Consider the following 23,475-nt stretch of genomic DNA (forward strand, 5'->3'; position numbering starts at 1 on the left):
GGGGGGGGGGGGGGGGGCTGGGCCGGGCCCTGGCACCAGCTGGCACTGGGGACCTGTGTCCTTGTAGCCTGATTCGGCCCTGGCCTGCATTCGGACACAAACCGGCATCCTGGGGAGCAGGATTGGGGGATCCGGGAGGGACCCTGGGGGGGCCTTGCCCTCCCCTCCGCTGCCACCCAGGCTGGCACTTTAAGACCTGGGCAGGAGACGGGTGATGGCGACATTGCTGGTTATTTTTAAGCGGTTGATGATGCAGTTTAAAATTTCCTTGGAGTGTTTCAGTCCACACCCCCCTTCTCCATGCTCCCTTCCACCTCCATACAGACCCCCCCTCTGGCCTCCCCTCAGGCTGCAAAGGAAAGTGATGGCGAAGGAGAAGGAGGATTGCAAAGGGCCCTGCGTGGCTGGGAATCCTGGAGGTGGTTGTGCACCTCCCCGGCCCCCCTCCCCGCCCCTTCTCTTCCCGGGTTTGAATCACTTTTGTTTGGTTTATAGGGTTTTGGCGGCGAAGGGGAGGGGGAAGGGGAGGATCTGCAGCTTGGCTCCCAGGTGCCAGCGGGCTTCCCTCCCTCCCTGCCTGCCCGCCTCTTTCTGGCGCGGCCTGGAAAGCGCTGAAGCTCCCCCTGCCTGGGCAAAAGCCCCCGGCCCTGCAGTGCCCTGCAGCTCCCCCAGCCCTGGAGACTGTTCCCCTGTCCTGTGCTGGCATCAGGGTCTTCCCCTGCATGGGGTGGGGGGGGGTGCTGTGTGCTCTCCGTAGGGGCCTGCAAAGGTGCGGGGTTGGGGGGGCCCAGATTTCCTGGGGGGTAATACCCAGGTGACTCTGTTGCTGCAGCCTCTCTCGGGAGTGGGCACTGGGGAAAGCAGGGCTCTTGATGCTTGGTGGGATTGTTTTCCCTCTCCCCTATGAAACTGGAGGCCGGGTGCAGCGTGCTGGGCCCTGCCAGCCCCAGCATGGTGCAAAGCAGCCCCTCCAGTCCCGGCTTGGTGCCCACGTGCCTCCCAGTACAGCTGAGGCTGCTGTTTTTCCCTGTGCAGTTGGGGCTGGGTGGGGGGGGGACTTGCCCAGGGTCCCCCAGGGAATCAGTGGCAGAGCCAGGCGCCAAACCCAGGCTCCAGGCAGGCATCAATTCCCCCAGTCCAGCCCAACTGCCTATGGAGTAGGGGGCAGAGTCTCCAGGTTGGTGCAAAGTCCGGCATCAGGGGCAGGGTCCAGTCTGGGTGTTCACTTCCCTCCCCCAACAGCCCCGGGGTGGTGCGGCCTAGAGCCGTCCAGGCCCCGGGGGACACCCGTGCCTGCCCTGGGGGCTACAGCAGAAGCTGGCTGGTGTACGCATGGCTGTGCATGCTTGGGTGTGAGGACTTTGCCCCCCTCCCGAGGCTGCCGTGACCCCTGGGGAGAAAGATGCCTGGGCCCCCCCTTGGGTCTTGTGCTGGGGCCCCGCCTGGGCAAAGTCCCTGCCGCCTGGTTGCTCCTTGCCAGCACCCCAGGGTCCTGGTGCTCATGGGGGTCTCAGCCACGCTCAGGCCCCTGCTGCACAAAGGAGCTTCCATCTGGGGGCTGCATGGCCTAGCGGGTTGTGCAGGATGCTGGGGTTCTGCCGCTGCCTTTGGGTCAGTCCAGAAAGAGGACAAGGCCCCGTCTCCAGGCCTTGGGGCTGGTGAGAACAAACAGTTTCTGGCCTCAGTTTATCGGGCCAAACCCTGGGCAGGTAGATGCAGCCTGCATGGATGCCCCTGCCAGGTGCTAGGGTCCGGACACCTGATCCACCTCTGTAGGGGAGATGCCCCCGGGGAGGTAGGTCCAGGCTTCTCGGTCCAGGATCCAGTCTCTGCCGTTCCCCCAGGCAGGTGTGGGTTTGCAAAGCACCCAGCCCTGGGCAGGTGGGGCAAGCCAGACCCGTGCTGAGGCCGGCGGCTGCAGGGAGGCCTGGTCAGACACCGGAAATCCTGGAAAAATCAGGGTGAGGAAGAGAAGGCCAGAGGGGGTGGGCATTGATCAGTCTTCAAGTCCCTGAAGGGCAGTTACAGAGGAGGGAGATGGGCTTTTCCCTGTGGCTGCAGGGGATAGGCCTACAAGCAATGGGCTCCAGCTGCAGCAGGGGAAACTAAGGCTGGAGAGGAGGACAGACTTTCTGGCTAGCTGGAGGGGCTGCAGAGGGCATTGGGAAGCCAGTCCAGGTGGGGTGGACCCCTTTGGATCGGGGTCATGGGTCAAATCCAGTGTTCAGCACGAAGCAGCACCCATGCCCTGTGTGATGGGTGAATTCCCCAGGGTGGGGGCAGTATGAGGCCCAGGACACACAGGTGAGCAGTGGCAGTGCTCCCTTGAGGAAGCAGCAGCGTGTGCCTGCAGTGTTTGCCGTGGGGCCTAGTTCCAGCTGGTGCCTTTGCGCTTGGCGCTGTACAAAAATATCTATCCTCAGCGTGGAGGAGCTGCTGGGGGACCCCCAGACTCCTGAGTCTGGCCCAGAGCTGTAATTTTCAGCCCCGTGCTTCTCCTCCTCCTCCCTAGTGCTTCAAGGAGCTCCACCCACCTCTGCCTCAGTTTCCCCCTTTGCAAACCCCTGTTCCTGGGGAAGCTGTGAGCTTTGCATCGCACAGGGCAGGGGAACGGCACCCCGGGGCCCTCCTGGCGCTTCCATGGCGCCTCGTTCTGCTTAAGAGCTGCACTGGCCTGCTGGGCTCTGAGTCACGGCCCTCCCCGCGCTGAGTCACGGGCGGGCGGAAGGAGGCCGGGCAGGCACTGGGGCGGCCTTGGCCTGGCTCCCGCTCCCGTGCAGTGTTTCCTGCCGGCTCAGCCAGCCTGGGCTGCCCCTTGGGGGGGGCCGCAGGCAGTAGCAGAGGGGGGTTTCCCTGTTGCCAAGCAGGGCCCCCCACCTTTCTGCCTGTGTTGGGTTTAACAGGGCATCTCCACCCACCGAGCCTCCTGGGGGGCAGAGCTGGGGGCAAGGCTGGGAGAGGTCAGGGTTGGCAGGGGCCGTGCGGGGGCAGCACCGAGCTGGCACAGGGGCCAAGGACTCGCCCTACTCCCTCCTGCCTGGAGCTGGGCCGGATCCCAGCCCCTGGGTATGGGCTCATGCCTGGCCCTGCCTCCACTTTCTTGGCAAAGTCACAAAAGTCAGCTCTGTGCCTCAGTTTCCCCCTTTTGCTCATCCTCCTCCACCTCCCTGGCTTTGCAGGGAGGGGCTCGAGCTGGAGACTGTGGGAGGGGGCTGGATGAACCCGCTGCTGGGGGGAATTGGGGGCCTTGCCCCTCCCTGCCCCGTTGGCCTCTGAGTGTCCCTGGGAACCTCTGCCAATGCCGGCTGCCCTAATCGGCTTAGCCCAGCGCCCGGCACCTGCTCCCTTCCTCCTCGTGTTTCAAGGCAGGAGGCCGTGTGTCCTGGTCACATGGCGCCTGGCACATCTGCTCCCACCTGGCCCGGTTCACTGTGGGCACACGGACGCTGCATACCCCTGATGCCCAGGGAAGTGGGTCCTCCAGGATCCCCTCTGGGGTGTGCCTGCCCCCACAACTGCATGGGGGCGAAACCCTTGCACAGCTGCTTCCTGTCAGTTGTGCCCGTTGGCCTCTCCTGAAATGGCTTGTGCCCCAATGCCCAGGGCTCCTGGGCTCTCCTGTCTGCCTCTCTAGGGGCCGCTGGGGAAACTGAGGCACGAGGGGTGGTGAGCGTGGCTGGCCTGAGAGTCAGCAGCGGAGCATGGCTAGACCCCAGGCATCCCGGAGGCAGGTGGCTTCTGTTTGCTTCCTACCCCATCTGCGCTTGGGAGCAGTCTGGATTATTTTAAGGCCCAACCGTTGGGAAACCGAGTCCTCCCCAGGGAGCCCTGGGTCTTGCTCTGTCTGGGGCTGGCAGCTGCAGTGTTCAGGCTGAAATTTGGGGCTGGTCACAGAGGAGTGGGGAGTTGTACATGATGGAGCTGGTTTCTGTCCAGCTGCTGCATGTGCCAGGCTAGGGAGAGGGGGACTTGACTTTCATGGTACCCCTGCTAGGGAGCCTCAAGGCCCATTTTACAGTGCGGGGAAACTGAGGCACTGCACAATCAGACTTGGGGTCCTGCTCTTTTGGAGTTTAAGCAGCTGGAGCTGGCCAGACCAAGGGCGCTGGATGCCTTGGCAGGTTCAACCCGCCTCCTCATCCCCAAACAGGATTAACTGTGATCTGGGATTGGCATGGCCACATGCAGGGGTGCCCAGTGATAGAGTCTGGAGCCCGGTGCCCGAGAGAGCCCCAAATCGCAGCAGGGCCGGAGGGGGGGCTTGGAGATTGCTTCTGGTTTGAGAATTGAATGAATTTGCTTCCCCCAGGGCATTGGCACCTGCTTCTGCAGGTGGCAGAGAGGCGAGATGGGGGCCCTGCTTCTTGGGCACAGGAGCCTTGTTCTCTTTAGCTCTGGGCGAGGATGGGGTTGGGGGCACTTGGCTTTATTCCTGTCTCTGGGGTTGTGTCCCCACAGCATCCTTGTCCCTGAGGGCAGGGGCTGCCTGTGCTGCTCCCTCCCCAGGTAGAGCCCCCGTGCCTGGGCAGATGGGCTACAGGGACCAGGGTAGGGAGGTATTGCCCGGCCCTGCTGCTCAGGTGGACCCTGGCCAGTGAGGGGCGGGGGGTCTTCAGGGTAGAAGTGGATCTGGCACCCAGGCTTTGCCACAAAGGCTTGCCATCCCCTTGCCCACCTGGGGCTGAGCTCTCCCTGGCACAGAGCTGCTGCATGGTCCCTTTGGGGCAGGTGTTGGGTGGCGGGGTGTTTCCTGGGCAGCAAAGCTTTGTGCATCTATCTGGTGTCCCCAGAGCCTGGGACCAAAATTGGTGGGGGGGGACGCAAGGGCCAGCCTGGCTGGATGGAGCCTGAATTTTTCAGTGTCAAGGGCACTCAGGCAGCAGGGTGGGGAGCCACAGAGCTGGAGCTGGGTGGGAGAGACGTTGGTTATCTCTGGGGCCAGGCCCAGAGAGGGTGGAGGCCCCGTAGCACACAATGGCTGTGTGTGTGTACATGGGTGTGCATGTCTGGGCAGGGGGCTGCTGTGGGTGTATGGGAAGCTGGTGCATGGCCCCTGGTGAGATGGCGTGTGTGGTGGAGGGGCAGATGCTGTGTGTGTGTGTGCGTGCGTGCGCGCGCGCACAAGTGTGCATGCCGGCCTCGGCCCAGCCCCTCCAGCTGCCCCCAGTAACACCACACCCAACGCCTCACTAGCTGCCTTATCCCAGGATAAGAGCATCCACACTTGGAGTTACCCTGGGGCAGGGGCTGGTGGGAAGTGGGGGGGCATTTCACTTCCTGCCTCCATTTGCTTGATCCAGTCCCCCCTGCTGCCTCCCCTCCCAGGCTGTGCCTCCCAGCCCCCTCCCCCTCTAACCACTAGCCCCCCTGCCCCTTGCTGCCCCTTGCTCTTGCCCACCTAGGTCGGATTACAATTAACCCTTTCTTTCCCCCTCCCACCTGCCTCCCTTCTGCCGCACACACCAAGGGGATGGGGGGAGGCGCTGCCATGGGGGTGATTAAGGAGGATTTATCCCTTCCCTCTGCCCACCCCCAGCCCCCCTGAGCCTTTGATCTGCGCTGGAGTGGAAAAGCGGCATTGTTCGTTCGTATCGCACCCCCCAGCCCCAGCCCCGGCCCCGGCTGCAGAGCCAGAGAGGAATTTCTCTGTGTCATGGTGTCGTGTTCCCAGCTGCCGGGAAGGGGGAGGGGAGCCTGGGCCTGCCCGCCTGGCCTTGGTGCCATCCTGGGTACCGCCGCCAGGGTCAGGAGACCTCCACCAGTGCATCCTCTGTCCCTGAGGCCTGGGGCAGAGCAGACCCCCCAAAGTTTTCTTAGCATGTAACCCTTGCCCCTGCTGCTGGTTTTGGTCCCTAGTCCCCACCCCCAGGGGGTTTGCTTGCAAACTCTGTGCTTGCAACCCCTGGTCAGAAGCATCCTGCGGGGAGTAAGGGGGATAACCGAGGCCGGGTCCACCCATGCAATCCGATGAGCACCAGAGGTAGGGTCCGGCTGGCAGACCCAGCCTGCGTGTGCTCGGCCGTGGACGTAGGCAGGGCAGTCACCTCTGCCTTGCGCAGCTGGGGTGGGACGGTGGTTGGATGGGGAGGAGGGCAGACTGATTGCAGCACGGATGTGCTGTTGACTGCAAAGGGGGCTTGTGCACGCATATGCACGTGCGTGCATGCACGTGCGCACCTGTGCTGCACATATGTGCATGTGCTGCACGTGTGTGTGTGGCCATGTGTGCACTTGTTCTTATGTCTTCCTCATGCTGAACAAGGCAGGCAGGGAACTGGTCCAGCTCCCGCCTATGGCTCTCTTGCAGGGTTCCCTCTGCGTGGCAGGGGGAGATGGCGGCATTGCAAGGCAGCATGCAGCTGGCCAGCCTTTACTTCCTGCTCCACTCGGTGGCTCCTGCTCCACTCCGTGGCCAGGGAGGGGAAACCTGGCATGGAGCTCGCATCTGAAGCAGCCCCTTCCCCCTCGGTTTGGGGCTAGGTTGCAGCGAGGCTGGTCCCATGGCGTGTCAGGCTCCCTCCGGCCCACGGGTCTTGCAGCTCACGCCCACGTGGGCAATCACAATGCAACCAAAGAAGTGGAAATTGCAGGGGGGGGGATGAGCAGGAGAGCAGGGGTGTGGGGCTCTGCTCCGAGCTTTGCCGTCCCCTCTCCCGGGGTTCACGGTTCTTGCCTGGACGGGGCAACATTCCTGCGAGCGGTGCCTGGGCGAGCTGGGCCGGCGATGCACTGAGCTAAATCTGTCTGAGCTGGTCTAGACAAGAGCTTACGGTTGGCTGGGAACGCGCCAATCCTCGCCGGGCTCTTGCGCTGCAGCGGGGCGGGGGGGAAAACACGGTCGTCCCTTTGGAGAAGGGTCTGGGGGGGCAGAGCGAGGCCCCGGTGCTGTGTCTTTAGCTGGCATCATGGAGAGCCAGGGAGCTCACTGGTGATGGGGGAGGGATGGTGACCAGCAGGAGGTGGAGGAAGATGGCCACAGGCCCTGGGAGCTCTTTTGTGCTGTGTGCGCGTGCGTACATGCATGTGTGTGTGTGCATGCCAGTGTATACATGTGTATGGGTACATCCGGGTGTGTGCATGTACATGTGCATGTATGCATCCTAGCGTGTGTGTGAATGCAATCTGGTGCATGTGCACACTGATGCATGTGTGTGTATATATGCATGTGTGTGTGTGCCTACATGCGTATATGTGTGCACATTTGTGTGTGTACATGCATTAGTCCTACTTTGAGCAGGGAGTTGGACTAGATGTGACCTCCTGAGGTCCCTTCCAGCACTAACTTTCTCTGTGTGTGTGTACCTGTATATATTTGCAGTGGTGTGCATTGTGTGTGTACATGTGTGCATGTGAATGTATCGGTGCATATGTGCACACATGTGCGTGTCTGCATGGGTATATGTGTGCATGTGACACACATGTAAAGGGCCCCAGAGCAACAAGTATGCATACTTGTGTGTGGGCCTGTGTGCATGTGTCCATGCATGTGTGCACACGTGCATGACTCTGCATAGTTATGTGTATATGCGAGTGCATGCTTGTGTGTGGGCTTGCATGTGTGTGGAGAGGATTTCAACTATTCAACCCCTCCAGCTTTTTTTCCTTCTCAGTACTGCCGGCTGGAGGTGTTTGGCACTAGCGAAATACCAATGCTCTTGCTTCGGCACTCCTTTCTTCACACCCCCTTTGCATGGGTGCAGACAGCCATGCAAATGGGGGGTGCAGCGCCCAGCTCTGCACACCCATCAGGAGTGGGGGATCCTGTATTGGGCAGTAGCTGCTAGAAGGTTTCCAGCACAGCTTCCCTTCTCCCCTCATCCCAGACCCGGTGGGGAAGGGACTGTCCTTCAGGCACTGCGTTTGTACAGTGCCTGGTACCTTGCTGCTATCCTTCATGTGCAGTTATCCCATCATGCCTCAGTGGGGACATGCAGCCTGGCAGGACATGCAAGCTGGGACCCCCTGGCAGCGATCAAGACAGTACATTCTGGGTTGGCAGGGTCCGTAGCCTGGTCCTCCAAAGCAGGTTTGCCTGGCATGTCACCCCATGCCCATGGTTAGGTCTGGGACTGTGCTCTGGGGGAAGACGGAGGGTTGTTGGGGGCAATAAGGCTTTCTCCTTTTTGACCCTCCCTGCACCCAACACTTTCTATCCCTCCCCCAACAGATCGATGAGATGCCGGAAGCTGCCGTGAAATCCTCCTCCAATAAATACCAAGTCTTTTTCTTCGGGACCCATGAAACGTGAGTAGGGGCCACACATGGGAGGGTGTGTGCGTGTGTGTGTGTGTATTTATATGTGTGTGGGGGGGGGGGTGAAGCTGTGTGCACCAGTAACATGCGTGTGCCCATGTAACACATGTACGCCTATGTGTGTCAGGGTGGGAACATGCCTTTGTGCACAGGAAGTGGGAAGGGAACACTTGTGTGCACATGTCTGGAAGGGAAAGGGAGTGTACCCGCATGCCCATGTAACACACGTGGCTGTGCATAGGGGAGGGAGCCTATGACCGCGGTGCCCGTTGACTTTGGGGTGGGGTCAACACTGGTCCCAGGGTTGGGGTTCAGATCCCATGCGGGCTGTAACAAGGAGTGAGGCCTCTTCCATGGGAGCCCCCTTGTCTCTGCTCCTGAGGTCCTTATGGGGGCGTAGGGGCCCCTGAGATGCCCCTTGCTTCTACCCGTCCTGCCTCAGTTTCCCCCTCTGCGCCCTGCTCTGGCTGTGGGCCTCACCTCCTGTTCCCTCTTGCAGAGCATTCCTGGGCCCCAAGGACCTGTTCCCCTATGAGGAGTGCAAGGAGAAGTTTGGGAAGCCCAACAAGCGGAAAGGGTTCAGCGAAGGCCTCTGGGAGATCGAGAACAACCCCACCGTCAAAGCCTCGGGCTACCAGGTGTGCACATGGTCCCCCCCACCCCGGAGCAGCCTTAGCCCTTCTCCAAGAAATCCCCCCTGCAGCTACCCCACTCCTAGCTACCCTAACTCTAACTCCCCAATGCATCCCATGAGCTACGTGGGCATTTAGATCTGTCGAGAGCCTGCTGAGGAGCTTCCAGCTGCTTTGCAAGCAAAGGCCAAGCATCAGAGGAAGCAGCCACCCCTAACCCCCAGATACTGACAGGGTCCGGGGCCGAGGTAAAGGGCCCCAGAGCAACATCTCGACCTCCCAGCCCCTGCAAATAACCCCCCTTTCTCTTTGCTTCCTTCCTTCCACCCCTGCTGACCTTCCTGTTCCTTGTCTCCACTCCTCTGCAGCCAACCCAGAAGAAGAGCTGCTCCGGGGATGCTGAGCCGGAGCGAGAGCCGGAGGGCGATGGTGAGAAGAAGGGCAATGCAGAGGGCAGCAGCGATGAGGAGGGCAAGCTGGTGATCGACGAGCAGTCCAAGGAGAAGAACGAGAAGGCTGGGATCAAGCGGAAAGCAGAGGATGCCCTGGAGGTGAGGGGAGAGGAGGGGAGGTGGGGGGTGGGTTATGGGTCAGGGGAGTGCTAGCAGCTGGCTGCCCCGCTGCAGGACTCCCCCAAACGCTCCAAGGAGGTGGAGGGCCCCGAGGGAGAGAAGAAGGTGGAGAACGAGGAAGCCCCCAAGGATGAGCAGAAGCCCAGTGCCCCTGAGGGTGAGAAGGGAAAGAACAGCGACGCCGCCGACGGCCCCGACGCCCGGGAGGCCAAGCCTGAGGGGAAGGAGAAAGCCCCCACTGCTGAGGAGATCAGAGATCACAAGGAGAGGTGAGTCCAGCGGGGCAGGGCAGGCACAGCCCCCTGATGGGATTGGGGGCATGGGCATCAGCAAGAGCCAGGAGCTCCCATAGCCCTTTGGCTGCAAGCCTGCCCGCTCCTGTAGCTCAACAGGCTCAGGCTAGACTGCATTTTGGATGGGAGACCTCCTAGGTGCATGGCCAGGAGCCAGGACTGTACACATTGAAGGGATGTTCACTGCCATTAACCTTCTTCCTTGTATCCTCTCTGCTCCCGCAGCCCGTAGCTGGCCGGCCTCCCCCAGCCAAGCTGCTGTCCTGGCCTGCCCCTTTACTGCTGGGCTCCCCGGGGGCTAAAGAGTCTCGTCCTCCTCAGCTCGTCTCATCTTGCAACTCTGGAAAAAAAAGAAGAAGAAAAGAAGAAGAAAGAAAGAAAGAAAGAAGAACCCCCCATCCCCCTGCCCGCCGCACCCCACCCGCGCCACAGGGCGCCTGCTTGTACTAGTGATCCCTCAGGGGGGCTCCTCCATTGATTTGAAATAAATGCGATTCATGCCTTTTTAACACGCTGCCTATCACTTCCCTCTGAGGTGCTTTCTCTGGGGCTCTTCCCCGCAGCTCGGCACTGCCCTGGCAAGCCACGGTGGGTGGCAGGAGGCGGATGTCACCCTCTCTGCCGTCCTTCCCTGTCTCGGTTGCGACTGGCTGAGTGGTTGGACAGGGGTTTCTGCGACGTCCAGGATGAGTTGCATCTATATGGAGGGGCCTGGATGTGCTGCTGGCATGGGCAAGGGGTGGTACCCACTGCAAGGCCCCATAGGGCAGTGCCCAGCAGCCTCGAGGTTGCTATGCCCCAGCTCCCAATTTGTTGCTGGCTCTTCTTTTAAACAGAGCCTGCATCTGGCTTTGTCCCCTGAGCTGCCCCTTTGGCCAGTCTTGTTCCCTCCCTATCACAAACAAAGCCAGCACCCAAAACAGTTGTTTAGATTGCCTGCTCCTGGCGGATCAGAGCCACCCCCGCCTTGGGACAGCTTGCTATCCCCTTTCTTCCAACATCCCTTCCAGTCACGGGGCCAAGCAGAGGCAGAGCTGGAAAGTGCAGCACTGGGGCTGTCCATTTGGCTGCAAAATAGTTGGCTTTTCCACCTGCAGTTCAATTTGGGGAAAATTTTGGAAACTTGCAAGAAAAAAACCCCCATTCAATTTGGAAATGCTGTAGGGAGGTCCCCAGGGAGTTTTAATTAGTGACCCCCACCCCCCATCTCCACACCAGACTTGCAATCTAGCACTGGGTCCAGTCTGGCGATGCTCTCCCTGGGATCCTGGCAGGCAGGTTCTCTCCCTGGGTGGTGAAATCACAGCTGAATTCTTGGTGCCCTGGTGAGTCGCTGCCTTTCTGGCTGCAGTGCTGCAATTCCAGCTGGATGCGAAGGAGCGAAGCTCCCGACGCAGGTTTCTCACTGGAATTCCAGCCCAGAGTGCTCGTGATGGCGCTTTCTGGAAGGAGCTGGCGGGAAATATCTCTGGCTGATCCAAAAAAATGAAAAGGCTTGTGTTTTTCTTAATTTTTTTTTAAAGGGAAGGGGGAAGCCCTGGCCTGCCTCCCATGTCCTTCACTAACAAAGTCTTAGAGCTCAGTCCAGGTCCAGCCAGACATCAGGGTCCAAAGGCAAAGCAAGGGTCTGAGGCTTGCAACCCCTGCCAGCCCCCGGAGTCGTTTGCAAGCCCATCTTAGCACCTAATGGGGATTCCCCCCTGCCCCTCTGAGACTCGAAGGTATCCCTGGGTTCTCTGCCCGTCACATCTGTCCAGCTCTCTGTCACCCTGCACCCAGGTAAAACCCCTCATCAGAGCCCTCCCTGCCCTGCTCTGAGGCAGAGACCTGGGGTGTTCAGAGCACGGTTGTGCTCCTCAGGCCCTGAACCTCGCGTGTGCACTAATGAAACACGACAGCGCAGGACGCTCCAACAGGCATCATTTTAAAGCAGCCTTTGGGTTGCTCTAAGTCATGCGTTGCTCCCCGCGTCCCTCAATGGGCCCCGGGGAGCAGAGAACGGCCACAGCTCAGTTTACCCTGACTGGGCTCCGAGACCCACATCCACCCATTTTAAGGCCCATGTGTGACCAAGAATCCAGCCCACAGGGGTCATAAGCCTGACCCCAGGGGACAAGTCTATTTGGGGACCCCAAATGGGTCCCCAAATGGCAGCCATGGTACTCTCAGTTGCAGGGGATGGAGCCAGAGCTCGTTCAGCATCTGTTGCAAATGTCTCTGGGGAAGGTTTCTGCCTCCCCTATCCAGCCACAAACCGAAGGGAAATTATCTAGAGGCAGCAGCATCCATGTTAGTCCCTTTGCCCTTCACTTCTGGGGAATATTTACCAAAACATTACAATAAAAGTGTGGGGGAGAAGTTTTTAGGGTAATGTTTTTAATAAAAAAAATTTAAAAGTTAAAAAAAAAAAAAACCACCCACAGGATGATGGTGACTAGCTGGAAAAGTAATTGTTTTAGCTAACGATTTTTTTGTAGTCTGGCTTATTTTTAAACTTGTGTTTCTTGCTGTCCTCTCGGGCCAGGTATGTCGCCTTGGTTTCTCCATCTCTCTCTCTCTCTCTCCCTCTCTCTCTTTCCAAGTCTTTCTCGCTCTGTGATGTAATCGTATTACAATTTGTAACATATGGAGGAAAAAAGAAAAATAAACTCCCAGACACGCCTGCCTTGGCTCTTTTTGGAGGCGGTGATGCAGACTATGGCTGGATTTAGCTTTGGAATAGTTCAGGAAACAAAACAAAAAACAAAAAAAGGAAAAAGAAAAGTATAAAAAAATCTAGCTGATTTCAGTTCTCTCTAGGACAATAAAAGGTTGATTATTATGATGGTGTCCAAAGTGTCTCTTCCTGGGGGTTTCAGTTTCCTGGGACAGGATCTGATGAAGTGAGCCTCCCTACACAAAACCTTGGGGGGGGGGGGTGTACACTTTGTGTATACATGTATGGATGTGTGTGTGTGTATACACTAACCAAAGTGTGTGTGCGTATACTAACTAAAGTATATATGAGCATGTACATTTGTATATATATATGTATGTACATGTGTGTGTACACTGACCAAAGTAGGTATGTGTGTATATATGTATTGTATGTGTATATACACTAACCAAAGTATGTGTATGTATCTATATACACTAGCCAAAGTAGATATACACACACGCGTATCTATTTACTGTATACCTATTTATATATATGATAGACGGATATAGATGTATAAATATATATAGACTAAGCAAAGTAGATGTGTGTCTATATCTGCTTTGGTTAGTCTATCAGGCGCAACCCTACCCTGCCTTCTCCTGGGCTTCAGACTAATGCTCCAACTCCGTCTCTTTTCCCGTGCCTGTCAGTGGATCTGGGGTAACACAAGGGCTCTCCCCTTCAGGACTCCCCATCTGCCGGGGTCCTCTGGGCCCCTCCTACGCTCAGCGTGTCCCCTCCTGTACCGTGAGCAGCGGGACTTGGGGTAGGAGTGGGAATCCCACTGCTCCCACCATGCTGTTCTCAGCGGGGCCGGCCTTGCTCGTCTCTCCTCCGCCCTGGGCACGGCCATAGAGAAGCTACATCGTGCTTTGCAAAGAGGATGGAGCTGCTAATCTCGATGGGGGCGGGGGGGGGGAGAAGGAGGGCTCAGGCTGCAGTCCGGGATTCCGGGATCAAGGAGGGCAGCGAAGACCTGGACCAGGGAGGGGGAGCTGCAGCTGGGGCTGGCCCTGCTTGGAGCAGGGGGACGAGCTGGCCCCCGGGGGCCCTGCCAGGCCTGCCCCACGTCCCCCGGCCGGAGGCGGCGGCGGCGGAGCCGGGGCTGCAGGAGCGAGAAAATGGAGCGGGGCTGGAAGCGCGCCCGGGGCCGGCCGGGGACTACGAGTCCCAGCACGCCCCGCAGCCGGGGGAGGGGACGGGAGGCGGCGGCTCTGCAGTGCTGCCCCGGGACGCTGCAGCCGGGCCTGGGGGGGGGCGCTCTACGATGCTCCTCTGCTGCTCGGTGCTGCATGGGCCCCCATCCCTGCAGCCCGGGGGGGGTCCTGCCCCCCCTGCTCTAGTCAGTGCACACGGTGCAACCTCTGCCCGAGCCCTGGTGTTGGGAAGCCCCCGGGGAAGAGGGGGTTGCAATGCGAGCCCCGCCCCATGCACACGTGCGGCACATGCTTGGAACATGCCTCCCCTGCAGAGCCAGCTTGCTTTCCCCAGCATGCACCAGGGGAGAGCGGGAGGACTGCGCTTCCCAGCATGCCTTGAGACAGCGGCCTCTATTCCCCCCCCAGGGAAAAGACTGCGAGTCCCAGCATGCCGCACGGCGGGACCCGCTGGAGGTGAGGAATGAGGCTCCCAGGGTGCATCGCGGTGGTGGAAGGGGGGAAGGACTACAAGTCCCAGAACGCAGTGCGGCAGTATCTCCATGCTGTTGGGTTCTGAGGACAGCAAGGTGAGAAGGGGGCCTCCAGCTGGGGGGCGGGGGCCGTGGCTGCACGCACCTGGGGCTGGGGAGGGGGCCGTGGCTGCACGCACCTGGGGCTGGGGAGGGGGCCTTGGCTGCACGCACCTGGGGCTGGGGAGGGGGCCGTGGCTGCACGTACCTGGGGCTGGGGGGCCCTGGCAGGGAGTCAGTGCAGCTCTGGGAATCTGCTTGCTAGACCGCCTGGGCTCTCTTTCCAGGTCCCTGGGAGGAGCAGGGTGCAGTGGAGGGGCGAGGGCAGGACTCCTGGGTTCTCGTTCACCATCTAACACCCAGACTGCATCCTCACAGTTGGCACAGAGGTGGTGAGAGCCTGGATGCCTGGGTTCCCTGCTCTGGCAGAGGAGCAGCTGCCTGGGGGGTTGGATCCTGGAGAGGGGGGTTCCTCCTTGCAGTTGGAGACAGAGCCAGGATACCTAGGTCCTATTTCTCAGCTGTGTCCACTGACTTGCCTAGTGCCCTTCGTTCCCATCCGTGCCAGGCCCTGGTGCACTCTGACTGTTCACCATGCGTCTGACCGCACTGCTCGCCATGACCGCGGGGGCCACAGCGAAGCTGCCACCTGGCTACCGCCACGGCACCCACCGGCCCGGGTCCTATGCTGATAAGACCAGGAACCCACCCTGGCTGCGGCGCAGGAGGCTGATCTTGGAGCCGCTGAGCGAGGAGGACTGGAAGGTGTTCAAGGGTGACACGGTGAGTCGTGGCATGTGGGCTGCCCACATCCCTCTCTGCTTCCAGAGGAGCCTTCCTCTGGCCCCTCACCCCCTGCCAGGTGGCTCTGAGCTCTTGGTCTCGCTGCTCTAGCTGCCAACAGCTGGTTTAGTGCTTCATCCAGGTCTGACAGCTTCACTAGCAACTGCTGGTGGGTTTGGCTTTTTCCCTAGATCGTAGGGTCAAAGTGGGGCCGGAAGAGGCCTCGTGAGGTCACATCCAGTCCAGCCACCTCTTCAAGGCAGGATCATCCCTAACTAAAACATCCCAGCCCAGCATACCTCCAACCTTCCTGGGATGGAGACCCTACCACCTCTTCAGGGGTCTCTTCCAGTGCTTGACTACCCTCTGGGTCAGGGAGCTCCTCATCTCCAACCTGATGCTGCCCTGCTGCAACTTGAGTCCTGTCCCCTGCAGCCACAGACAAAAGCCTATCTTCGTGCTCTCCCGAGCATTTGCAGCCAGCAGGCCCTGCTGGACCTATTCCCCTCCAGCCCTGAGAGAGACCCTGGCTGGCACAGTTGACAGCTCCCCATGCCCGTGCCATAGCTACGTAGTCTTCAGAGCCTAGAGAAATGGGTCTCAGTATATTCAGCACATTGACCACTTTTCTCTGTTGGCTTTGACTCATAGATTCATAGAAAATGAAGGTTAGAAGGGATCTCAGGAGGTCACATCTAGTCTAAACCCCTGCTCAAAGCCCATCTCCAACCTCTTTTGGAATCTCCCTTCAGGTATTTGAAGACTGTTATCAAATCCCCCCTTAGTCTTCTCTTCTCTGTACTGACAAACCCGTGCTTTTCCAGCTTTTCCTCGGACCTCTAACCATCCACCAGCTGCTCACGATTCCCCACTGCCCTGGCCCGGGCACTCGTTTGTGGCACCAAATGCATTTTAATGCCACTGCCTGGACTTTGCACCAGTGGAAAAATGTATCTCCCATCTCCAGGGAACAGGAGAGCAGGAAAGTGGGTGTTCTCAGTGGTGGCAGATGACAGAAGGAGCAATGGGCTCAAGTTGCGGCAAGGGAAGTTTAGGTTGGATATTAGGGAAAACTTTCTTACTAGGAGCGTAGTAAAGCATTGGAACAGGTTACTCAGGGAAGTGGTGGAGTCTCCATCCTTTGAGGTTTTTAAGACCTGACTAGACAAAGCCCTGGCTGGGATGATGTAGTTGGGGCTGGTCCTGTTTTGAGCAGGGGGTTGGACTAGATGTGACCTCCTGAGGTCCCTTCCCACCCTCATTGTCTGTGATTCTATGAAATCGGCAACACAAAATTACAGTCGTGCTGATTTCATGCCGTTATACAAAATGGCCTAAGGCAGACCTGTCCTCCAAATGTGGTAACATGAGGGTTGGTGATATAATCCCCCCCCCATGCTGATTTCTGGGTTGTGGTCTCATCTGGGTGACTTACGGGGCTGCTTGGCTCCAGGTGGAGATCCTAAAGGGGAAGGATGCCGGGAAGCAAGGACTGGTGAGCCAGGTCATCCGAGCCCGCCACTGGATCTTTGTGAAAGGCATGAACGTGGTAAGGGGGTGGGGGCTCTTCTTCCTGCAGCTGGGCTTGCCCTGCTGTGTGTCAGAGCCCCCACCCTGCTGGTGGGGATTCTCGTTTGGCTGGGCTTCAGGGGTTTGGCAGCACTATTCTGTATGGAGGGTGGCTGGTGAAAAGCACTCCACTCGGTTCTCCAGGGGCTTTTCTGTGCCCTCAGCAGGGCAGGGTGGGCAGGATTGTTTGCCCCTCAAGATGGGATGGGAGAACCCTGGGGGCCTTATTAATACATGGCAGGGGAGAGGGGGGCAGGTCTAAGCTGACCTAGGTGCAGAACAGGCTAAAGGTGCAGGTGACCCCAGCTGTGATGCTTCTGAATCTGCCTCTGCTGTTCCCCCCAGGCACAAAACAAACTGCCCAAGGGCCCTGGTAGTGCCCCACCCCAGAACAGGCTGTACCAGGGCTGTCATGCAGGGTCCTATGCAACCAAAACCCCCTCATACATCCCCTCCCTGTGATGACTTGTCCCCGTGCCAGGGCTTGGAGGCTTTGGCTTGTCCCCCTTGGGGCAGGTAAAGCCTAGACTTGTCCTGCCACATTTGCTTGAACCCTGGTTCTCCATCCGCAGCACTATCGCTTCTTAGGGAAATATGGCGACTACCCAGGCATGTGTATTCCCAGTGAGGCACCCTTGATGCTCCAACAGGTCACCCTCATCGACCCTGCAGACAGGTAACCTCTGTCTCACCCCATGCCAGCTCTGCCTGGGTCCCCTGCCCCCTGTGTGTGCTGCAGGGGATCTCGCTAGCTAAGCAGGGCTTGGAGGGGAGCCTGATGAGCCCCGTCCTGGTCTGTGTTTGTGCAGTGCTGAGTGCAGCAGGGTGCTGGATGACCACTGGGGGTGGTGGATGATGCCTGAGGCTTTGGCAGCCAGGGGTGGGAGACCAGGAGTCAAATGGAAGAGATCTCTGCTGCAGCAGTGGGCAGCTGTGTGGGGTCAAGGGGGCTGGGGTGGGAAGGAGGCTGTGGTTGCAGGGAAGTGGGGTCTCCTGGAATTGCTCCCCCGGAGCTCCGGTCCAGCCCTGAACCATCCTTGCCATGGAATGGCTCATCCCACCCCCAGGAAGCCGACAGAGGTGGAGTGGCGCTACACAGAGGAGGGCGAGCGCGTGCGGGTGTCCATGCGAACGGGTAGAATCATCCCTTTGCCTGAGGTCGAGCACCCGGATGGTATTGTGCCAGAGGTGTGGGTTGGTAAGTCTTCCCCCCTGTGGCCCCGGTGCTGGGGCCTACTCTGCCCACAGCAGGACAGTCATCTGCCACTGGGCTGCTCCTGCCTGAGTCGGCAGGGCTCTGCCTACATCTTGGGGGGGCTGCTCTTACCAGCAACCTGCTTCCCCCTGATGCCAAAGGGCTGGAGGATGCAATGGGGCACTGATAGCATCCAGGCTCACACCCTGCAGCCCAGGGTGTAACACGCTCCTTACTCTTCCCCGGGCAGATGGGCCCAAGGACACCTCAGTGGACGATGCTCTGGCCAAGACCTACAAGGCGTCCCTGAAGACCTTTGAGGAGGAGATCATGGAGCGCATGGGCATTGTGGAGACACGCAGGGCCCGCAAGTCCTTCTGGTACTGAGCCGAGGCTTGTAATAAAGACGTTCTCTTCTAAACACCCACCCGCAAGACCTGTTTTTTAAGCCACAGGAACACGGATGAGCATGTATTTGCTGAACCCTTTCAAGGTAGTGAATACTGCCCTGACCTGGAGCAGGGTGGGGGGCTGGACAATGGAGCTCTGGGTGGGAGGGACCTGGTCCAAGCCTCTGGGGCAAGGGGGAGGTGGGGGCAATGGTCCTTGGGCACTTCGCTGCCCTCTGCTAGCACCAGTGGAGGGGACAGGCATCCCACTGCCCAGTGTTGCAGTAACAGCCCGGAAGGCTTCCAGAGAGGGGTTGTGAGTCCTTTATTGTGGGGACCAGATGCAGCTCTGAGCACAGGCATCACAAATCAGCTGCCTGACCCAAAGCAGAGGAGGATGGGCACAGAGCTCGGGCCATGCCCATGGTGTCAAGCATGAGCTCAGCCATCTCCTTCCAGACACAGCACTGGAAAATAATAGGTTACCGGCTGCGAATGCAGCTGCCAGCTCAGCCCAGCAGGCCCTGGAGCTAAGGCCACGCAGGCCCTCCAGGGGTGGCAAGGCCATGTTAAGAGCCCAAGTGCCCATGGCTGCAGGGCCTGGAGCTCCTGGCAGTGAATGCCTGGGTCCCATCCTGCTCCTGTGCAGGTTTTCACTGGGACCACGAGGTCTTACCCTGCTGCTTACCCAGCCCCCTTTTCTTCTGGCAGAGGCTCTGTGTGGTGCTGTACGGCTCCTGTGCTCCTCCCCAGAGCCAGTCGCATGTGTTTCCCTAGTCCAGCCATGAAGCCTAGCCCTCACTATCGTCCTCCACCAGAGTGGACAGGGCTGAGGCTGACTGGGCCTTGGCAGCCACCAGCACTAGGTTCCGGGGGGAGAACTGGGGGTCGAAGAGGGGGATGAGCCTGCACTGAAATCCTGCCAGAGACAGCAAGCTGGGGGTCACACCACCAGCCTGGAGAGGCAGATGCCCGCTGTGCCAGGAGGGAGGGGCCCCACTTCCCCCCACACTTGCCTTGCTCCTGCAGGTAGATGGCGCGGTCCAGCAGGATGAGACTCTCCACCACTGGGGCCAGCAATAGTGCCAGGGTGAAGTAGGCAATCACCTGCTGCTCTCGCCGCAGCAGGGCATCCACATGGGCCACATCCAGGGGGGTGCTAGGGTCCAGTCCCACGCGGGCCAGGCCCAGCCGTGCATACCTGCCAGGGAGCAGTGCCACTACATCAGCTCAGCTCTCTGCTCCCCCTCCTGAGTGGGCATCCCTCCCAGACAGCACTGTTGTGCCCAATTGGCTGCAGGGCAAGCCTTGGTGGCAGGGTGAGGGATAGAACCCAGGGGTCTTGGCTCCAGCCCCTGGGTCTGGTAGGCTCCCAAATGCATCACTGGGCATGACTGGTGGAGGAAGCCATTGTGTTACTATGAAACAGCACAGGGTGGAGGTGTCTTCCCTCCCCTGCCTTGGTTTTCCCATCTGTTAAAGGGGGAGAATGTGCCCTTGACATAACCCATCGCAAGCCTGAATGAGGCCCCTTTCATCAGCTCCCCCCTGGGATGCAGGATGAGGCCCTGGTGACTGGCTAGGCTGCTAGCAGAGGTGCTGCCATGGAAATTCCCAACTCCCTAGGGTCACTCACTCGTGGAAGGAGAGGCAGTGGGCCCCAGGGATGGTCTGCACGCCCAGGCGCTGCTTGCTGGGGTCGGCTGCACGGATGAGGGTCTCCAGCACGGCCCGGTAGCAGTGTGCCCGCAGCCCGGGGCTCTGGCTCCGCAGGCGCTGCCCATAGTCCTCAGCTGCATGGCAGGCCCCCTCCCGGGCCTTGTAGGACAGTGTGTGGCCTGGCAGCCCGGCCACCCAGGCACTCAGTGGGTAACCATACGTGGCTGGGGGCACAGTGGGTGGCAGGACAAGGCCCGGTGGGACGGGGGTCTCACGGGTGCTAAGCTTCATGTAGCAGCAGGCTACGGAGGTGATGGCAGCCACGTGGGGACAGTGGACAAAGTGGCGGAGCAGGGTCACGCTGAGGTCGCCACAGGCATGTAGACCCGTCAGCAGCACCCTGCCTGGGGCTGGAGGATGCTCTGCTGGCTGGCTCGGCTCCTGGAGGTGCCCAATGGGGACACCAGTGCCTATGTGGCTCCTGGCACCCATGGGATCCGCTGTGGCCCTACCTGGCTGAGCCACATCTCTGCTGAGCACCATGGGCAGGGTCCTCATCCCTGGCTCCAGGGATGGGGGGCCGGCGCAGGCGGCTGCTGTAGGAGGGTGGCTCATGTCCACTCCAGGCTGCAGCAGGAGGAGGAATTCTGGCCACGGTGCCTGGGGGTCGACCCAGCCTGCCACGTGGCTCGGGCCACGGAGAGACAGCTCCCGCACAGCCTACAGGGCAGGAGAGGGAGAATCATCAATGTGACCCTTTAGCCTGCTCGTTTGCCATTACCATGGGGTCCTGCAGGACTAGGGTGTTACTGGAAGCACTGGCAGGCCCAGAACACCTGCTGATCCCATCCAGAACCCCCAGTGCACGCTCAGAGACACCCCTTGCCCCTCAACCTCATCAGGCAGCAGGAGGGGAAACTGAGGCACTGGGTGGTAAGGCAACTTGCTCGAGGTGTGCACAGCCAGGCAGGGAACCTGGGATGCCCAACACATCCTAGGGTGGCCGCCCATGACTCCTGCCTCCCTCTCCACTCTGTACCTTGCCCCCCCGCGCTTGCTCCTTCTTCAGCGCCTGCACCAGCTCCCGGTCGAACCTCTTCGCTGTGTCCACCAGGTGCTTGTTGCCCTCGACAGCAGTGACGGGTAGGCCAAGGCCAAAGGATAGGAAGCGGGACAGGTGGCCCTGATCCAGAAGCAGACAGAGCCTCAGCCCTGTGCCGCTCTTGGCCCCTGGCGATTGGGATGCCCCAAACTCTTCCAGTCTGCTCTTGGCACCCATGGGATCAGGCTTCCCCCTCCAGCCTGGGGCTGGCCGTACAGCAGTGCTGGGGCCCTGGGCATGGGAACCATGGGGAAGAAATGCCTAGGGAGAGGCTGTTCCCAGGCAGGGATATGCCATGGCCAGGTCTCTGCTGAGCCAGCAGCCAGCGGACCAGGTGGGGGTAACTGCTGCTCCCCACCGGCATCTCAGATCTCCATCACATGGAGATCCCAGCAGCAGCCACAGTCTGGGGACATCAAGCCCCAGAAGGAGAGGAACCCATGCTGGCTGCAGCAAGGGGCCTGCGGTTGCCCCTACCTAAAACATGGGGCAGCAGCAGGGTCCCGGGGACTCACCTGGCCAGAGCCAACATCTACGATGTGGTCGCACTGGGCAAGCTCACTCAGCCGCTTCACCAGCTGGAGGGAGAACGGGGCCAGGGGTCAGCTGGGATCCAGGAATGCCTCGCCTGACCCTTGGGGCCAAGCAGAGGCCCAGCAGGGGAGTGGCTGCCCTCGGGCACGCACCTTGCCCAGCTGCCAGATCTCGTGCTGCTTCTTGGGCTTGACGTGCTTGCGGAAGACAGGGTGGAGCCGGGCGCTCTGGCACAGGTTCTCCTGGAACTCCTCAGGCCTGCCATTGGCCCCACTGCAATGTGCCCGGGGCAGCGCTAGGGCGTGTGCTGTGGCTTTGAAGGCCAGCAAAGACAGCGGCCACACCATGCTGTAACTGTCCAGACAAGATGGGAGGAATCGGCTTTCCTGTTTCCTCCGAGGGACTGAACAGACTAGGAAATGCAGCCCCCTCTGGGGTGGAACAGCAGGTACCAGTGCAGAAGGGGCAGCTCAGATCCTATTGAAACTACCGGGGAATTCAGACATGGCGACTGGTGGATTCAAGCCTGGGCCTAACCTGTGCTGAGGAGCCCAGGAAAGCCCTGCTTCCTGGGGGGGTGGTGCGTTTCTCACCTTGCTTCCTCCAAGTTTGCCTTCTCCAGCAGCAGAGCAGCCAGTTGCGGGGAGGGCAGATCAGCCAGGACGTCCTGCCAGGAAGGAGGCAATGTTGCCCACTGGTCATTCGTGAAAAACTCCTGCAGGGAGGCAGAAACAAAAGGGGATGGGGAGGGACAGTGCTTGGCTCAGGGCACCTGCGAGCTGAATGGGCAGCCTTGGAAACTGAGGCATGACTGGCCCAAGGGCCTGTGCTTCAAGCTGAGCAGCCTCCCCCAAGCGTGCGCCCGACCATACTCACGATGACGAAGGAGTCCAGGAGGAAGTGATAGCGGGAGAGGACGCGGGCGATGCTCGCTGCCAGCTGCTGCTCCAAGGACAGGGGCCGGTCGGGAGCTGCCATGGGGCTGTGGGAGAGCGGAGGGGTCCTGGGCAGGGAGACAGAGCAGACGTGGGCTGGCAGGGGCACGGGCCCTACGCGAGTGAGGCACTGCGGGCACCTGTCTGTTGGTGGTGATGTCACGCCTCCCGCGGTGACACCGTAACAGCCCGTGGTACCATGATGGCACCAGGGGCTCAGTGCCGTGACAAGGCTCAGGCTTCTTCCCCTGGAGGCAGAGCAGCCATGTGGTAGTGTGACATCACCCCACCACGCACTGAAATGATGCCAGGTTGTGACATCACAGTAGTATGACATAGCAAGCCTCCTCGCCAGGGTGCCCTGGAGCAATGTGATACTATGACATCACCTCCACGGTGTACTGCAACAATGCAATGCTGTGACATCGCAGTGATATGACATCACAAGCCTCCTTGCCAGGGTGCGCTGCAGCAATGTCTTAGTATGACATCACCCCACAGTCTACCGCAACGATGCCATGCCTTGACATCACAGCCATATGGCATCTCAAGCCTACTCGAAAGGGTGCCCCTGCAGCTATGTCATACTATGCCATCACCCCACTGGAAACTGCAATGAAGTCAGGCTGCGACACCATGTTGACGTGACATCACCGGCCTGCTTCCCAGCATGCACTGCCAGTGATGCGATGCTATGACATCACCCCCAGTGCACTGTGAGGACATCACACTGTGACACCACACGGAGATGACATCATCAGCCCCCACCCCGCCAGACACTACTGAGACATCATGGCCACAGGGTGGCGCGCCGCCGGAATGACGTCATCCCGTTGCCATGATAGCACCCGCGCTGTTCTGCACCCAGCCCCCGTGTGCCCATAGAGCTCGCCCGCCGGAGGCCTAGAGCGGCCGCAGCACCGGGCACTCACTCACCACCGCCGGCCTCTATGATCTCCCCGCGGCGCCGCGCGTGCGCAGACGCCCTCCCCGCCTCTCCCTCTAACCACGTGCGCTCCCCCACCAGCGGCCCCCTACACAGGCGCAGACTTGTCCCTTCTGTGGCGTCACAGCCTACAACGCATGCGCAGCTGCTCCCCACCCCGCCCGGCGCTTGCGCACTCTGCCCTTCTCAGACCATGCGCCCGTCCTCGCAAGGCCGCCACTTCCGCTTCCGGTGTGCGGGGCCCGG

The 23,475-nt window shown here is 59.9% G+C and overlaps 3 protein-coding genes across 6 annotated transcripts in view; 2 read left to right on the forward strand and 1 right to left on the reverse strand.

The window, feature by feature from the left end:
* Positions 1-12,412, forward strand: part of HDGF (hepatoma-derived growth factor) — a 14,925-nt gene extending 2,513 nt beyond the window's left edge. The window contains exons 2-6 of the mRNA XM_019519533.1: positions 8,168-8,244; positions 8,753-8,891; positions 9,254-9,436; positions 9,512-9,726; positions 9,976-12,412. Coding sequence (XP_019375078.1) covers positions 8,168-8,244; positions 8,753-8,891; positions 9,254-9,436; positions 9,512-9,726; positions 9,976-9,982 — 621 coding nt within the window. The 3' untranslated portion in view covers positions 9,983-12,412. The remainder of the gene's footprint in view (positions 1-8,167; positions 8,245-8,752; positions 8,892-9,253; positions 9,437-9,511; positions 9,727-9,975) is intronic.
* Positions 12,413-14,139: 1,727 nt separating this feature from the next.
* MRPL24 (mitochondrial ribosomal protein L24) lies at positions 14,140-18,089 on the forward strand. Of its 4 annotated transcripts, none has more exons than XM_019519947.1 (7): positions 14,140-14,174; positions 14,405-14,509; positions 14,639-14,900; positions 16,354-16,449; positions 17,042-17,145; positions 17,537-17,667; positions 17,915-18,089. In XM_019519947.1, exons 3-7 carry the CDS (start codon positions 14,712-14,714, stop codon positions 18,049-18,051), a joined length of 657 nt encoding a protein of 218 aa, XP_019375492.1. In that variant the 5' UTR covers positions 14,140-14,174; positions 14,405-14,509; positions 14,639-14,711; the 3' UTR covers positions 18,052-18,089. The 4 variants fall into 4 exon arrangements, with proteins under 4 accessions (XP_019375492.1, XP_019375543.1, XP_019375558.1 ...); XM_019519998.1 differs by having other exon boundaries at positions 14,686-14,900; XM_019520013.1 differs by having other exon boundaries at positions 14,405-14,506; positions 14,686-14,900.
* A 270-nt stretch (positions 18,090-18,359) lies between these two features.
* On the reverse strand, positions 18,360-23,117 carry RRNAD1 (ribosomal RNA adenine dimethylase domain containing 1). The gene is made up of 8 exons (XM_019519655.1): positions 22,225-23,117; positions 21,942-22,063; positions 21,501-21,702; positions 21,330-21,392; positions 20,752-20,895; positions 19,690-20,432; positions 19,070-19,254; positions 18,360-18,972 (listed from the first exon to the last, which is right to left on the reverse strand). Exons 1-8 carry the CDS (start codon positions 22,618-22,620, stop codon positions 18,845-18,847), a joined length of 1,983 nt encoding a protein of 660 aa, XP_019375200.1. The 5' UTR covers positions 22,621-23,117; the 3' UTR covers positions 18,360-18,844.
* Positions 23,118-23,475: the final 358 nt, after the last annotated feature.

The sequence above is a fragment of the Gavialis gangeticus genome, unplaced genomic scaffold (assembly GCF_001723915.1).
Source record: "Gavialis gangeticus isolate Ggan-Ray unplaced genomic scaffold, GavGan_comp1, whole genome shotgun sequence".
NCBI classification, from domain to species: domain Eukaryota; kingdom Metazoa; phylum Chordata; order Crocodylia; family Gavialidae; genus Gavialis; species Gavialis gangeticus.